The sequence below is a fragment of the Haemorhous mexicanus genome, chromosome 1, assembly GCF_027477595.1.
Source record: "Haemorhous mexicanus isolate bHaeMex1 chromosome 1, bHaeMex1.pri, whole genome shotgun sequence".
Taxonomy (NCBI): Eukaryota; Metazoa; Chordata; class Aves; order Passeriformes; family Fringillidae; genus Haemorhous; species Haemorhous mexicanus.
Window position 1 is genome coordinate 45,785,052 of NC_082341.1, and position 18,367 is coordinate 45,803,418.

Sequence of the window (18,367 nt, forward strand, 5' to 3'; positions counted from 1 at the left end):
TTTCACATGGAGATATGAGATTAGTATGGTTGGGATTGCTCTTTTATGGCTTGTTTGCTTACATGCCACTAAGAAACATGTTCTTTATATAAATAGATATTTTAAGGGGTAAAAATTTTGATTTATTGCAACTTGTAAAATGTTAGTCATGTTTTGCTATTGTTAACCTTGTGTAATTTTAATAATGATTATTGACTTTATAGCACATTTGTAGGTTAAGGAATAGAATTGGCTTTATCAGGTATCCAATATATATGTGTTTAATGACAACATCTTAAGTACTGGCCTTTCTTTTGTTGGTTATTAAAGAGGTTTTTTGAATACTTACCCTATTTCTAGATTATTTTTCTAAATAGCGTGCATGTTAACAAGGAGAATACATCTCTATTTCAACAGAAATTATCTATTATATTTTGTAGTAAACTTTTTTCTCACCTTTATTTATTTGTGGTCATAAAATAATAATTTGTCAGGCTGTAGTTTATATTTGCAAGAGATATTTCAGTAAAATTTGACTAAAACTGTTTTTCCTCATCTTCTTAATTTTAGCTGGTGAATTTAAAGTTATCATAGGGTATTTTTCTTTTATTTTGTTTTTCAACACAAAGTAAAAAAATAGTAGGCTGCACATCAGTCACAGTTATAAAACTGTTGTTTCAGCTATTTTTACTTAACATCTTCTATTTTAGAATGAATATTTGGTTCTGTCCAGTGGCAGCATCAACTGCTGACTTGTACCACCACACAAACTTAAAAAGAGTTGGGTTTTGTCATTGTAAACCTGATATTGAAATAGTCATGAGAATTTATTGCATAATGCTTTGAAGTCCCTCTAACATCTCATTGTAGGTAACAAGTGCACTTCATAGTCATCTTTTAAATCAAAGCTGGCCATAGTTGGCAGGTTTGGAAGAAGTCAGCTCAGACAAAGCAATTGCTGGAATGCCAACAGCATTCATTATTCAGAGGTCTCTCAGTGTGTTGCTGATGCCATTCCAGAAAGTTGCATAACATTGTGGTTTTTCTTTTTGCTGACAGGTGATAAATCCAATGGGATGGGATGCATTTGGTTTACCTGCAGAAAATGCTGCAGTTGAACACGGCCTTCACCCTGCAAGCTGGACCCAAAGGTGAAATGAATTGAAATATTGCATTTTCACTGTGAATACCTGTACTGTGGCCCCCATGAATCAATAAAACAGAGCAAAGCTAGCATAGAAGAAAGATGGTACAGGAAAGAACGGGGTTAACTGAGACCAAGGTTATGTGACTGTACAGATGACTCTGCTTTAAAAGATAAATATATTGGGATGATTTTCAAGGTTTTAATCTCAATGACTTTTAAATTGTAAAATGCTAGAATATCAAAAGAGAAGCATTTCCCAAACACCCAAACCAGCAGGTATAAATAAATCAAAATTTCATCATGGTGAGGTAAACCTTAGTATAGAGCACACAGTGGAAAATGATGAGTTACATGGTTAGATTTACTAGCAGATTTTGGTACCATGGGAGAGAGGAAGGAGGTAGTTGGGGTTTTTTGAGACTGGATCTTGGAAAATGCTAAGTAGACATTATTGCTGCTGATTTCTGTGAACATTTTTGGGTTTAGACCACAGAATGGGGTGTCATGTTCTCCTAATATTCTTTAAAATGAGTAAAATGTTATATAAGTAAACAGTTTCTGAAAATTACTTGCAAACCAATCTTCCTAAGTGAAGTTGTTTGTTGTACTCTGGATGCAGTAATCTATCTGTGCTATCTTTGTAGACCTTGATCCATTTCCTTCTTTGATAATGCTGTTTGTTTAGGTTTTGTTCATGCTTCTGGTCCCATCTTAAAATTCTTGATTCTTTTCCAACAAAAATATTATCATATTAGATACTTGTAGTAGTCAATTATTCTGCACTGCAAGTTTTTTCTGGACCAGAATTAAATGCTTGGTTTCATGACTGTCAACTTAGCCACTCTGGGAGGATAGATACTACTTTATCTGACAGAATGTCTTTCAGTAGAAAGGTCAAAGTCCCTAAGAAATTTTAATCCATTTTATGAATCAATTCCCACCAGGTCACTAATTAATATTGTGTAATTATGGGTATTTTGGTAAAGCATATTTATTACATTTTCAAACTAAAGCTTCACTGTATATTCTGATGTATCTTACTTCATATTTGTAATACAATCCATTCAAGGCAGCATCTAACCTGACAGTGTCAGAGAGTTGATTAATGTTTACCTATGGTGATGCTGCCCCCAGAAGTTTTGTAGTTCTTTGTCACCTCCCAGGATACAAGCTCTAACCACCTCCTAAGCACTGGCTCAGCTGGTTTTATGGGCCATACTTTTTGTTTGATTAGCCTGTTGATCAGAGGGAAGAAAGAAATCTGGTGGGGTTTTTTTGGAGAATTTTTATAGGGCATATCTTCAGCTGAATGGGTAGGCTGATTCAGGTTATTCTACACAATCACCAGAGCCACAGCAAAATAACAGCCAGGATAGTGTTGCCAGAATAGAGCAGGATTAATCTCAAAGTGGAAGTGTCCCCTACTGCATTGAGATTTAAGAGGGCCCTTTGACTCAGCTGCAGTAAAGATAATTAAAAATAGTGAGAAGTGGTGCTTAAGTAATGCTCCCTTCAAACTACACTGCCATATTTACTTTTAAGTTGCATTCAAATCTAGAGGACAAAAAATGTATTGCCTCATATACACAGCCATGGGAATTGGACCAGAATGTATTGGGGACTTTTTAAAATTATTATTTGAGTATTCTGACAATTCTGAGTTTTACTGCTAGTGAGATCATAGTGTTTAGAGGTTAACTAGTGCTTTTGATTTCTCAGAACTCTATAAGCACCAGATTTTTTATATGATCACGTTAGAAGTATCTTAAGCTAATAATTTTTCATTTATTATCATTATTTTGCAGTAACATTCAACACATGAGGAAACAGTTTGATGCACTAGGTCTGTCTTTTACATGGGAAAGGGTAAGATTTTCTTTTTAAAATGGATACTGCTTTATTTTATTGTATGATGGAGCATTGAGACCCATGGAATTTCATCATTTTATTTATGAAAATACAGCTGTCTTTGGCAGTGACCAGTTTAAGTTGCTAAACTGTAAAATTGAGCTTTTTATCAGATTTTGCTAACTTTTGACATGCTGATATCATCTGATAGTATCAATGCGTAGGAGAATCTTTAAAGTCATTTTGATTTTGTATTTGCTTTGTATCTCTTTGAAGTATCAATTTTCTGTGTCAGAAATAAGGTAATGAACATATATATATGAAACAGCAATGCTTTTGTGCTAAGGTCTGTGTTTTTCGAGGAGTGCTGTTTTCAATGCATATGTCAAATGTTTAAAGATAGTAAATGAAAGTGGTGGCTCAGTTATGTTATTCCAAATTTCGAAGTATAAGCCTGCATTTTCATAGATGTTCATATCAGGATCATTTTGGAAACCAGAAATTTTATTTAAAACACTAATGCTTGAGAATCTGGTGTTCACCTTAAAAAACTTAGGAAACACCATTAGACACAAGCTAATGTCGCTTTCCAGATAAAAAAGAAATTAGCGTTTGAAGCGATTGTGAGGTTATTGCATTTACCAGTGAATCAGTCACACTGCCTTTATATTCTCAGCAGTAGCTGTTACTTATCACCTTAATGTGATTTTGAATAGAGTGATGGAGATGCTAATCTTGGATTTTTATAGCAGTATTGTAGGTCTGAAAAGGAAAAGCATTAGTTTTCTGACAGTCTGAGACATGCCATCTGTTTTCTTTAATCATGAAGGTGAAGTTGTTTATTTGTATGTCTTGCATCTAAAAAACCATTTTGTCATGTCTCATACATGGAAGGATTTTTCAGTATAAGCCTTTTGAATAAGATTTAAATTTTCTTGGTAGCCAAAAAGTTGCTCTGAAAATAAAAGATTTATTGTGGAAGCTTCACTGCAGGCATTCTTGACATCTAATGTTTAAAGCTGTTGGTATCTCAGAGGTTGTCTGTATGTGTGGTGCAGCAGTACTTGAAAGCAGTGGAATCCTGTGTGTAGGCTGTGTTATGGAGTACACACGTGCGCACACACACACACACACACAAAAGTTCAGTAATGCAGGTTGTATTTCAAGAAAATTGAAAAAATTAATGTCTCGAGTATAAGCTTCCATTTGGCCCTTGTGTCCTGAAAAACAGATGGAAAAGTGGCAGTATTGAAAACCATGGTAGGAAGTATAAGTACCCAGGGAAAAATCATTTGTCTATTTGTGCCTATTCTTCAAGAGTTACCTTCACTTTACTAGTAAACTGTGTTTTAGTTAATGAACTTTCAGGAGTCTCTGAATACTTGAGGAAAAGGCTTTGATGCCCTATTACCAACTCCATTTGAACTGCTGTGTAGTTGAAATGCTTTAGAATGCTCTAGGGACACATAATTGTGCTTTTGAAAAGTAAGATTTTAAAACAGCTGTAAAACGTTCCTTGAAATGCAGCACATGTTAGAGTTTTCACTCCTTAGTTTATGAGTTAAGTTTTGTTTTACTTGGAAAGCCTGCCATACTAATTGAAGTAAGAGTAACCTGAATGGTAGCCATAGAAACAGATATGTTTATTAATTGCAAAAAATGCATGATGCCCAAAATATCATCTAACCTCCAAATGCACAGATATTTGAGCTGGCCATGAAAGAAGCACCTGTGGAAATGGAAGGGCTAAGCTGTAGCAGGGTGTTTTACAGGCTGATAAAGCCTGCTTCTCTGTAGGGCTCATTAGGTTGGGCAGAGCATCTTACTGCCTCAGCTGTACTGCTCCTGGGCTAACTCAAACATCTTTGCACAGAAATGCACTGTGCTGTGCAAGTGCTTATCTTAAAAGTGAGCTATTTGAGGTCAGGAATATTTTTTATAGTATTCTATACTTGTATGGCTCTAAATCAGTGGCTCACAAAATACTGTGATACTGCAAAAAACCCACTAGTATTAGTGACTCCTATGAACAATCCAAGAAAAACAGATTTTATATGGGTTGGTCTAATTAAGCAAGATTATTACTCAACTGCAGGCATCTGTTTTAGGTTTAATTTCGTTGATGTAGCTTAAATCTTCCCCTTTATTATGCTACTGCATAGTACTTACCAAATAATGCTGGAGGGAACCCATTCCCCTAATTTAGATCCATATCTTGATGTGTGGTGACTTGCTTTTTAAAAGTGTGGATTTATGTTAATTGTCTCTGTCCTCTGTGGCCAGCTTAGAGTATATGCTTAGATGATGGGAAGGAAACTTACATAAACTTTACCTTTTACATATGGTATGGGAAAAGAGAAATGGAAAAAAGAAAAAAAAATCCATTTTGAGAACCTAGTGCATATAGCTGTCCTAAAGAGTCTGCCTGCTTATAAAGTCACGTCTGCTTGTCAAGAAATTTGTGTCCAGAAATACAAAGACTAGTTAAATCTTATTGCTTGATAAAATTAGTATGAACAAATCTCAGTGCACTTGGAATACTAGAAATTTCCTTTTATTTTTCAATGGCTTTTTTTTCATTGTTCTCTCTGTATTACAAATCAAAATGTGCAGGTATTTCTGTCTTGTAGCTGTCAGTGAACTTACTTATCTGATAAGATATCATAAATAAGACATTTATTAAAAGCTAGATTAATTAGATTAGATTATTCGATTATTTCAGTCAGGTTACAATGGCACTTTAAAATTGCTCTCCTAAACAGAAAATCTAAGCAAATTAAAAATGAAATGAAATTAATAAGTCTGTAAGTACTTTGCCTTAGACGAGTTTTGAATACAAATGATTATCTGATTTTTTTACCTGGAGGTATTTTAAGGGCCTCACATTAGAAGTATTATATTTGTAAATCACTTTGAAAATGGTGTGATTCTGGGGAGAGATTTTTTTAAAAATAAGTAAGTGAGATAACATTTCTATTCTGAACATTTATGTTTCTCAGAATGGAAAGTTGAAAAGCTGAAGTTTGAGCATGGAAGAAATGTCTCTAAGAGTCATTAAAAACACATGGAAAATTTAAAAAATCCCCAACATTATGTTTTGGGTTGTAAGATAACTATAATCTGAGCATTCCTGGTGATCAGATTTTTTGAAAATACCACCCCAGACAGCATAACAAACTGCCCGTGACTTCTTTTGAACATGATTTTCAGGGGAATTAAGCAGTATCATTTTCAATTATTCATATCATCAGCAACAAAAGATGAAAAGCATATAATGTTTTTCCTTTATTTTGTTCAGGAGTGTCATCAGACCAAATGCATGTTCCCAGTAAGCCATCAGTTCACCACCGTTATTATCAATCTTTAACTTTCTCCCAGGAAATAGCTCTTTCTATGAAGGTTTTTTTAGTAATTTCAATTTCTGCATTCCAAGTAACATATTTTTTGCATGAGACTAATGTTCCCTGTCTGCTCTGTACATTAAAAAAATTAAATCTTTGGTAGATTTTCTTTGTGCAGATAATTTTCTATTTGATTTTGAAGCTGTCATTTGTGTGTACTGCCTGAGCATGCATAAAACCAACAGTACATAGATTATTGCCTATGAAATTTTCTTCTCATCCACGTACCATTGATAATCAGTGACCCAATTATAATTAAATTTTTTAAAAAAGAAACTGTTGATACAAGACTGCTTTTTTTTTCCTCAGAAAATATATTCATGTTCCAAAATGTAGGCACTATATGACATTTTTATTTGTAGCTAATAAAGCATAAAACTAAAGGCCTTTGAAATACAAATACTGAAATTAATTTAGAAATGTAGGTTGGTGTAGCTCCAAACCTCTGAAAATCAAATAATTATACTTCTAGATGAGGTAGTGCATGCCCTTGAAAACCAAAATAGGCAGGTAATTGATTAAAGACTGTTTTATCTTCCCAAATAGATTTTTGAAAAAAATCCAATCCTGACTTTTTCTTCTCATCTCCCTTTAAAGAGGTGCAACATGCCTGTCTTCAGGACAGTATAAAAATGTGCTAAAAATGAATTTATTATTAATAAACTATGAAATTACATATCTCCAGTCTAGTTACATGTTATTCATAAAGCCTGGTGAATCTTAGGAAAAAATAAATCTTTTCATGCAGCCTATAAATATTGCTTTTATTTTTTAAAATATAGCAATGGAAGTAGCTTAAAGTTAAGGTTAATAAGTTAACCTTATTATTAAAAATAGAAGCAAAAATTAATTATAAGGTCAGAGACTGATAATAGAAAATTGTAATAAGGGAGCAGATTTAGAACAAATAATGAATTTCAAAACATAGCATTTGAAAATTACTTTTTCTTTTATTAAACACCAAAATCTTCCATCGAGGTTTAGTTGGTTTTTGTTAGTTTTTTTATGCAGGATTCTTTACTATTGGTTACCCTTATTTTTATTGGTAGTTGAAAGGTACTCTTTAAATCAAATTTTATAATTGTGAATGGCTTTTTGACCTTTACATGGACCCATTGCTTCCCACATTACAGTGATATCAAATCCAGATTGTAATACTATCATTTGGTCTGTAACTGAGAATTTATTTGCAAAAATAAACAAGCTACCAACCCTTCTGGTATGTTATTTGTTTGGAACAAATTACTGTGCTGCAATAAATGGATTAAGCAAGGTAGTTTTTGGTAAGGATAGGGGTCTTTGCTATGCCTTGCCAGTGTCTGCTCTTTTAAAAGCAAACCACCTATATAAGTGGTTTCTTTAAATTGTTGTAATGAATTCTATTAATGAATGAGTGTCATTCCTGTAGGAATAAAGAACAGTAACAGTAACCAAAGACAAAGATGCATTTTGGTGAGAGTGTCTGTATAAAGCTGACAAAAGTAAAAGGCAAAATGGATGGGGGGAAGAGGGAGAGGCTTTCCCTGGCATTTCACAATACTTCTGAAGTGCTCAGGTGGTGGGTGATCACTAAATCTCTCACAGAGCACTGAAGAGTACATCCATTGGACAGCTGAGCAGCATCTTACATAATTTTAGAAGAGTTCGGATTTTTAGTGGGTATTTTATTTTTGTGGAAAAGATGGTAATATCCTGTTATATATATTCACTGTACTGCTTTATGATACAGGATTCTATATGTATGCTGTAATGCCAGTGCTCAGATCGCAAATGAGAAGCAGAAATGTACAGTTTTTGGCAGGCTGAAATGGCTCCAGCATGCTACTTTTCAAACCCTTTTATAAACTCTTTTGTGTATTTCTGAGTTAAGATAGTTCTGTTAGTGTTCTGCAGATCTTTGTCGTGCTTATAGAGTATAAATAGAGATGCTAACATTCACCTTAATTTAAGCATGATGACAGCCTAATGGAAACTTTTTACCAGACATCATTCATTTGATCAAGGTCAGTAACTGGAATACACTGAAAATTATTTATAACAGTAAATCTTACTGGGCTAAATGATAGGAAAAAAAACACCAAAACACATTTCAAGATTGGTAGGAGTTTGCTGTCTTGTCTTCAGCGCCTCATTTTACTTGTTAGTGATGTAATTTCTCTTTCTTCATTAACTTGAAATGTTACTCCAAACCTTCATGGTTATAAAATTAAATTCTGAGTTTGAGTGATCTTTTTGCATCTCAGTGACCACACAGCAGCTTTCTTTTTCAGTGATACAGTCCTGCATGTCTTTCAAATAAATGTCTATTTACTCCTTGTGAGAGATCGTGTACATGGGATTCTGTTTGCAGCAATTAGCTTGTATCCTGTAGCTCAAGCTTGTGTAGCTTGTAACATGCTTGTTTAGATTGGGAAATGTCATCTTTTTGTTTCACTTGACACATACCTACCTTTCAGGGCCAAAAGGACCAATCTCCATTCACTTTACTATTTTTATTTGGCAGCTCACTTTTGTCATCCTGCCTATTGCTCACATAATCTTATAATGTACTGAAAGGGATTGCATCTCTTCTTTTGTGCATCTGATACTCCAGTGATGAAATTCTGTTGCCCGTAGTGGCATCACACTGGCACAAGAACTGTTGTCACTGTGTGAAGAAGCAGGGGGGGAAAAAACTATTAAGTGTGCTTAGTTGAAGAGATGGAAATCAGATTTTTATGAAGTGGGGTTTTTTTTCAGTGCAGAGCAAAGGGTTTTAATCAAGCAACTGTTTTTCATTACTAGGTCTTCACATGCTGAGCTGAAAACTTGCCATTAAATGTCTCTTTTTGATCTTGAAAGCCTCTTATACACACTTTTGAGGCACATTTATTCAAAGGTCATATTAATTGTTAAAAGCTGTGTTTCAGCGCTGGAATCTAAAGTTCAAAGCAACTAGTATATAAAGTTGTAGAAGAAGAATAAAATTTTTCTGCTAGAGCATTTCAGATGTCATTTGAGTAGCAGATGATACTGCAGGAGCTGTCTGTAGTGGGAAGCTAGGATGATGGGAAAGCCCACGTGAAAGACATTTCACATTTAGAGCTATTTCTGATGCTTGATAAATACTCCAAATGGAATAAATTGTATCAGTGGCTTACTTTTTGTCAGTAACTTTAAAATCAAGAGCTTCATATTAATTTGAAGTTCGGTGTAGAAGCCATTTTCCACTTCAGGCAGGTAGGGTTTCCATTGCATCTCTGAAACCTGTGTTTGTGTTGAGAAAACAGGGCAGGGAGTCTGTAATGATGGAATCCATTCATTGTCTTTGCATATTAATGCTTATTTTAAGTTAGAGTTTTTTAAGAACAAACATTTAAAATATGGAGCAGTTGGTAAGCAGCTTGTTTTTTAATTATCAGAGTTCACTAAAAACTTAGCAAATGTTTTTGAGTTTTAAAAAAGCTATCCATTATATTGTAGCTTGCTGTTTTCTTAAGTCCCATTCCCCCTGCTTATGTTGTCTTTTATTTTTATCTGTCTTTATTTCCTTCATAACCATCCTCCTCATTTGTGACTTTTATGACTCATTTTTTCCATACTTTAACCAAGAGCATCCTCCTAACTTGAGCTCCTTTGCCTTTGGAACAGTTGCTTATTTGACCTTTGAATGTGAGCTGCCTTTCATCTTGAAGTTCAGAGTCTTACCCTGTATTCCATCCTGTCTGCCCCGCACGGTCTGTTTGCCAGCAGCCCCTCAGCGCTGTTCTCTCTCCTCCTGCACCCACAGTTTCAGCTGTAAGCTCCTCGCTCTGCCTGCTTCACATCAGCCAGCTCCCTGCTGCCTCTGAGCATCCACAGCCTCTGCTCCTGCTTCCCATTGCTGAGCAACAGTGGAAAAGGCAGCCTGGCTGGGAGGGTTCTTTGGGAGAAGTCTGCATTTTTTTTTCTAGTTTTGCTGTTTCCTTGATCAGGCAGCTGTGATCACTTCCATTCATCTTCTGTTTTTATATCTATCAGCTTTAATCTTACAGAGTTTTATATCCCATGTTAACAAAGAAGCTTTTCCTTCTGCATTAAACCCACACAAAGCCCATGTTCTCTGGTTTTGTGTACAGGTGAATATCACTCATTGTAAGCATTATACAAATAAATAGGTTTGTACATGAATACATGCATAAATGTTTACTCTGTGGAATATATTATACACTCCGGGTTAATTGTGGAAGTTAAAACAATGTAGGAAAATACTGAGAATCATTTCAGAAATTTTTCTTTTCCACAGGAGGTAACCACTTGCTTACCAGAGTACTACAAGTGGACACAATATCTCTTTCTTAAGCTTTTTGAAGCTGGGATAGTGTATCAAAAAGAGGTAGGTACAAACTTTGACCTTAAACACTTTGCTGCTACACTAATTTAGACCACTCACGTCAGTGGCACGTTTCTGCATAGTCCATTCACAGTCATAAAGTGATTGTGCTATGTTAGTTTTAAATCATTCTAAAACAGAATTAATTTTATATATAACAGAATTTTATATGTAGCAGTTTATGAATTTTCTATGTAGCTAACTAGCATGCATGGCCATTGTAGCAAGTCAAGTCAGAAGTGTTTATTGTCAGAGATTTTCACTGAAGTGCAGGATCAGAATATAGCTTTTAGTTTTTTATTTCCTGGATTTAATATTTTTTAGATTTTGTTGTCCCTCATGGAAATACATGGCAATGTGGTCATTAGGAGTCTCTTCAGCAGTGAGATTATTTACCTGTCTAACATTACTGTAATACTCTCTCAGAACTTTTGATTTTGGATAGGATAATCAGAGATCAGGTGCATAACCATCCTATTCCAGAAGTCTATTTCTGATCTTCAAAATATTAAAGAAGTATTAGGTGTCATAAGACTATCACAGCTGTTCATCAGTTACCAGTACATTAAGAAATTATAATATTTTGTACATAACATGTGCCAGGCTGTATCTGAAAAATGAGGGTTTCAGTTATTTCTTAAACACAAGATGAAACAAAGATGTTAAATGAGCAGTCCAGAGAACTCTCTGTATAGCCTAGGCAATGCAGTTCCAAAATACCTGAACAGCTGCACTTTAACAAAGCAGCAATTTAGTGAATGTTTCTAACTTAAAATGGAAACTAAGATTTCTTTAATATGCTTTGATATTTCATTTGTATTCTGTAGAAACCAGGAAACCCCATAGGATATAATTAAGGATGTACTCCAATTATTCTGTGAACCTGGAAAAAGAGATTGATGGTGAAAGGTAGCATTTAGGATAGCAGGGTGTTACTGAGCTATTTCTCCTATTTGCATTTGTATTCAGAGGTCTTAAATGACAACCAGCAAAACCCCTCAATGGTTAATATATACCAGCATGCTGGATTGGGGGTTGGGGTTTTTTTTCTTTCTGTAATTATTTTTTTCTTGTATTAAAAAAAATTAACCCCCCAGCTTTGTAATAACAAGCCTATTTTTATCTGTGAATTTGTTTGTTTGACAAGTGAACTCAGATGAATCTGAAAAGTAAAAGTTTGCTGCTTCATTTAAAGCAGGGCTGATATACAAAATAAATTTTGCATTCTGACGCCGAGTACTGTGGGATCCTGGAGGTGTTTGGATACCAGTGATTGAATCTACTTCTAACTTCCATCTGCTTTCAAGTCAAGGATCAGTTTGAGGACTTAAATCAGCATCTGTCAATCTGTAGGGGATGTAATCTCTGGTGGATATGAACCAGTTGCTTTTTGGCAGGAAACAGATGGCAGAGAGAGCCCATGATCCTGGGTCTCTTTGAACAGTCATATATACTTAAAGCATATATTTGTCTCATGTTGTCAGTGTGTCTGCAATATGTATTAAACACAGCTTGAAGTCTCCTGTATTACAGTTTCATTTTGACTACAAGAGATAATTTACAGCCTTACTGTGACAATAAGGCGAGGAGAGTGTTAGCCTGGTTAATGGTCTGTTCCAGCAGTGTGCATGTCTGACCAGAAATTACCCTGGCAGGCAGACACAGGCTCAGTATGTCCAGGAGCTGCAATTATGGAGGATAACAATGTCTATCTGAGTGCTGCAGCATCCAGAGAGGGCACCTTTATTCATTACAGCAAAATAGTCCCTTTTTCCTGCAGTACTCACCTAGTCAATGTACTGTGGAGGTTATTGACCTGGCCAGATGTGAGTGCCTCACCGAGGTTAATACCTGCCCTGACTCTCTTGCTTTGATCAGATTCCTGTAATCCATGGTGGACCCAGAGACAGCAAGGCTGGAGATAGATACTTACACTTTGGAGACCTGAAGTTAGACAAGATGAATCCTGTCTTAAAAGCATATGGTCTGTATTGGTGTAGTGAGGAGAGTGAGATAATTGGTGTGCTCTGAACACTCCTGCTCTGTGCTTTCTTTGTGTAGATGACTTTGAGCAGCTTCCTGGGGTCATATTTTCAGAGGCTGTCATTGTCAAGAAGTTGCCTTTGTGAGGTACAAGCAGGAACTAAAGATTTCATTTATTAGCCAGGTTCTAGATACTGTCAAAATTCTGTGTGAGATGGAAGGAATGGAACTTGAAAAATACAAAGACCTTTCCACTAACGATTTCTTAAATGCACATTTGCTCTATGTTTTGTAGGATTGATTTAGATATAGCCTCATGAGTTGTAACAGGAGGATTTATTATGCTAAATAGTTATGTAATCATTTCAGTTATCTTCCAAAATTTTCACCATAAATTTGGTATGTTATCATCAAAATAGAAATGGTATTTTTTCTCAACTTAGAGTCACAGCCAGTTTAATACAAGCTTATGCTAATACCACTTAATGCAACTGGAATTTTATTACTTCCCAATATTGTCTGATTTATCTCTCTTTAGCTGTAATGTTAACTTTGTGTGGCTTTTTTTCAGAACTTTATAAATTAAAAGATCATTAGAGCCATATTCATAATGCCTCGTATTATTACTGAAGAAGCTGTATTTTCTGGAATTCTGGAAAATACATTTGTAATAGTGAAATATGTTGATTTATTTTTATTTCCCAATGAATTTTCATAGGCCTGTTATAAAATCTGGTGTGGTATTATTGGTTGGTAACAGATAAAAGGTAGGCAAAAAGTAAAAAGTTAAAATTCAAGTCTGAATTCACAGGAGATTCATTTGAAGGCAAGTTTCAATTTATCAATGAATAGCATTCATTCATTTAAGGATAATAAATTTTTTATAAATAAATGTAGCCAGACTTTTTGCTCACACAGTTGTGAGCAATATTTCTAAGCAAGGTGGGATCCCTGCATCTTTCTTTTAGCTCTCCTCATTATAAGAGTTGTAAAGTGGTTGTGGTATTTACTCTTGGTAAGAATATGTAGCTTATTTAAAATGAAGCAATATTGGGTGTTTGGAAACTGGTCAGAAGGTGATCAGTGCTAGATAAAATATAATATACATTGTGAGTGCAGTTAGTAATTTTTGATTGAGATACAAGACCTCCCCATACCCAAAGAAGTAATTTGAAAATGTTTTTTTTAAGTGTTTAATGTATTAGATCTCTATGGAACTATAGCTACTGATTTTCAGTAAGACTGATTTAGCTTAAATGCTAAATAACATTCAATATAATAGATTACTCTATTGCTCTGATTATATTTTTTTCCTTTCTGTTCATTTTTGCAAGTCAGTGTAGAGCATTTTATGCCACTTTTGGATAGGATTCTTTTGTGATCTTACATCCTTTTTGATAAGTGACCCATTAAATTGTTCAGTACTAGGGGAGGCTGAGTTTGATTTTTGCTCCTTTCCCTGCATGTTGTGTCTTGTATTTCAGTTGACTCAAAAGCTCAAAATATGAGGTTTGTGGAGTTGAACACCAATATTAATTTCACTTTACAGATTTCCACTTAATGCAATTGTATTGATAAGGAAAGAATTTCAAAAGTAATTCACCCAGTAGACATACAGATAATATCAACTCTTTCATTTAAAATATAGTTAACCACTATAATACTTTCTTGTGATTCTGTCCTCTTGAGTTGGACATCCTTGTCTACTCATCCCCCTCAGTCTGACTCAACACTTTTGGATTAGTAGTGAAGAACTTTTAAGCATCAGACTATTTTATTTGCAGTATAGTCAACTGAAACACTTATATATCACAGCCAAGCAGTCAGGTGTCTGCCTATCCTGCTAGCATGATCAGTCTTGACAAACCTTGCCAACTGCATTTTTGGGTCTCTTGAGTTCTGAGAAGATGAATGTTCAAAACTTTTCCAGCTGAGTCCATGTTGCTGATTCAAATGGATGTTTTAAAAACTCAGGTAAACGTTTGAGGTGTGCTTCTGTATAATGCATTTGGCATCTGTAAAGTAAAACTGGTTTCTAACTAGCCACTGAAAGTATTTTTTCTTCCTGCAACTTTTTTTTAGGCCCTGGTTAACTGGGATCCAGTGGATCAGACTGTTCTAGCTAATGAACAGGTGGATGGTAATGGTTGCTCTTGGCGTTCAGGAGCAAAAGTGGAGCAGAAATACCTCAAACAGTGGTTTATCAAGACAACTGCTTATGCGAAGGTATGAGAATACAGTTTTTGGAAATTATGGTAGCACTTTGAAGAGGAGACTTTTTGTTCAGAAATATTAAGCTGAATGTGGTCCTTTATAAATACATGTTTGAATAATATGTAATTGCATAATAATATCCCTGTGGATGTGTTTATATTAAAATTATTACCCCTGAAGTTCTTCCGTTCACCTCTTTAGGAATTGTAGGTAACTGGCGTGGGATAAAGTTTTGAAGAAATCAAAAGGCATAAATTAAAGGTGAATTACTGAGTTCTGCACTTGCACCTTAGCATCCTGTATTTACCATCAAGTGCTTTTTTACGTATTTTGAGTGTAGAGCTGTGCAAAACTTGTTTGCTGACTTGCGGGCATTTTATAAGCCATGGAGTACAGCCCATCACCTAGCATTCAGTTCTACCTGTGTCTGCACCATGGTTCTTTATGTTTAACTGCTTTTTATTAAAGATTCATCTCAGCCTTCTACTTCACTTCATACTCTATTTGATAATATTTTATTTTTAAAATGTTTTCAAGTTATTTAAACATCCTTTTTTTCTTATAAGCTCCAGTTTTGATTGTGCTGGGACAATGTAGATTCCATACTTCAGAATTCAGAACAAAAGTTTTGGCTTTATGCTCTCTGGGATGAAAGTACCAGCTTCCTGTCGTGTCAAGGTGAAGTTTTTATTCCCTCTGAGTGTTCTGTGTATTGAGACTTCAAGTACAGATTGAGATTGAGAAAAGTTGCTCCCAAGAAAATATTAAAGTTTGTCTTTGATCCTTTTACCAAGTCTCAAACTCAAAAAAACAAATTTCCACAATCATCCACAGAAGAAGTCTGTGTCTTTCTCTAGATCTATTCATAACAAAGAGAAAAGCTTTAGATATCCAGCCTGATGCTTTGATTCTTCATACACAGAGAGGTGCTTGAGATACATGTTTTTTGATTGTGCTGCCTGTTCTGGCAGTAAGGAGGGAACATTTGCAATAGCTGATGGAAAAAAGGAGCATGTCTGCAGCATCACAAAATGAACACAATGTTCTGAGTTGTTTTTTTTTTTTTGCCCAGTTCCTTTGTCGCCAGATTTCATTATGACCATTGTGATATTTAAGGGTCTGCCGCAACTCACTGATTCCCCCCGTTTGAGGCTGGAGCTCCATTAGAGTTTCTGTCTCTACTGATATGTCTTTTGTCTGTTGTCTCTGTACAGGTAGTAGGAAGCAATGACTGGTATTTCTGGCCTGTATCCATGCTGGTACCCAATTACTTACATCCCTTTAAAAAGGGTGAATCAGCCATAAATTTTTACTCATCGAGACCAAAAGACATGACTGAGGAGTTTTTCAGTAACCTTGAAAACACCCCTGGTTTATGGGATTATTACCTCTTGCTCAATATCCACCCTCTGCTAGGAAGGATTTATCTTTTGTATTTAGTCTCTTACCTGAGAAGTGCTGTTACAGGAAATGCACGATCTCTTGGGCAGAGCATGTCTCCATCATGTCATTCCCCAGTAAGCAGGCTTATCTTATGATAAGAAGGAACTTTTGCCTCCACAACATCCTCTCATCTTCCCCCCAAAAGACATCACCTCAGGACACTGCTGTATTCCCTACCTACATGAAGGGCAAATGTGCAGGTGACCTTTTGTTCTTGAACATCTTAGTGACATGAATAAGAGCTGCTTCTGCTTTTCATTTTGGGAAGACAATTTGTATAAACTCCTACAAAACCTTAAAACATTGCTGCAAAGGACAGTTGAGTACAGATTTCTGTGAAGGTTTCCCAAAATTTTGTTCTGTTTGTGATTGATATTCATAGGGTCTGAGCTAGCTGATACAACCAGATCAGTGAATGATGCCATACTGCTTCCAGCTGAAGTGCTTTGGCAAGCATTACCTTCATGTTCTTCCACTTCTTGTACAGTGACAGATGCTACCAAGAATCAGCAGGTGGTTTGGATTTTCCTTTTTACTCACCCTCCACTCACTCCTATTTTTGTTGCTGTGGTTCTTTTTAAATAGTCTTACTCTGCTTCTTTTGGCAAGGCTTTTAAACATTTGGTTGTAGAGGGGGAAAAATAACTTCCCCCCCCACCCTGGAATAGGAATAGCAGATTTCCAGGCTCTGCTCTATAAAGTCCAATATCTGATAGTCGATGGATGTCGTGCTTGGAAGATTAAGACAAATTAAGTCCCTTTTTCTGGCAATTTTTTTTCCTTCAAGTTGCAAGAGACTAGACAACATAGCATGTTGTGGATTATTTTCTGAAGAAGACTCTTTTGGCCATACAACTTGGAACAGCCCATGAACTGCAAGCCACAATTGAAGACAGTCCACTGGAGGGAAGCTGGATCTGAGCTAATAGTGGCCAACTACTTCAGTCTCTTAGAAACTCTGTGCACACACTGACATAATCAGGAAGCTTCACATTAGCATTTTGACAGGAGCCAAATTACAGATCTGAAATGTTACAACTTTGGCTTCTCTTTCTGAATAATTTGACTAGTTATCCTCAAAACATCCTTGCACACATTTCTTCATTCCGTATTACCAAGTCATGCCAGTACTTCTCCAGGAGTGGTAAGAGCCATGAATCCTTCCTTCTGTTTCTTTTGTCCCCTTTTTTTTTTTTTGTATTCAGGCTGTTGACAGTTCATCTGAATCCATATTGTCCTGCATTGTTGAACACCCTGGTTACAATAATCACCCTGGTTGCAGTAATCACTCTTCCTAGCCTATTCCTCAAACCTTCTTCCCCACCTCTTTTCAAAAGCTCTTGCCAGAAGAATGGGCTTTATTGAGAGGGAGACCTTCATTTGCCTCATCATTTACAGAGCCTTTCCTTTTGGAGTGGAGGGTCCAAATTTCATGAAGCTAGTCCTTATAGGTGTGGAGGATAAAGACATCTCTTTAAGAAGCTAAAGATCTTTAATTGGTAATACGATTTCAGGATGATAACATTGGTGGTGATGATACCTTCACTTTGGCAAGGGGGATTATTTAATGTCTTCTGATTTTGAGCACACTTATTTCCATAAAGAGATTTTCCTGACTAACATAACAGACTAGAAACACTACCAGTACAGTTTTGTTTTCCTGAAATTCTTTTCAGTTCAGAGACTTCATATATTTGTGCCTCTAATGATAAATTGTACAGCAATTTGGTTCCTTATGGATGTCACTTCCCTTTTTTGTCAGTTGTTTGATAATTCATATGCCAGACTCCTGTAAAAGGGAAATCTGAGGGGGCATTATAAAATGAGGAATTTCAAATCCATGGTCAGCTTGTTTTGCATTAGACACTCACAGAAATAGGAACTTGCCCTTCTAGAACTTGTCTGGTCCTGAGTCTTTTATTCCCCATTTCTGAGTCAATTGCCTGTTGAACATGTTTTGTCCAATTCAGTTTTTTTTAAATGTGTCCAGGAGGTTAAGAC

General features: G+C 35.7%; 1 protein-coding gene across 2 annotated transcripts in view; it reads left to right on the forward strand.

Moving 5' to 3' along the window:
• LARS2 (leucyl-tRNA synthetase 2, mitochondrial) overlaps positions 1-18,367 on the forward strand; it is an 84,321-nt gene that overhangs the window by 13,709 nt on the left and 52,245 nt on the right. For both annotated transcript variants that reach the window (XM_059848283.1, XM_059848292.1), the window contains exons 4-7: positions 1,039-1,130; positions 2,932-2,992; positions 10,640-10,729; positions 14,792-14,935. In XM_059848283.1, the coding sequence (XP_059704266.1) occupies positions 1,039-1,130; positions 2,932-2,992; positions 10,640-10,729; positions 14,792-14,935 (387 nt within the window). The remainder of the gene's footprint in view (positions 1-1,038; positions 1,131-2,931; positions 2,993-10,639; positions 10,730-14,791; positions 14,936-18,367) is intronic.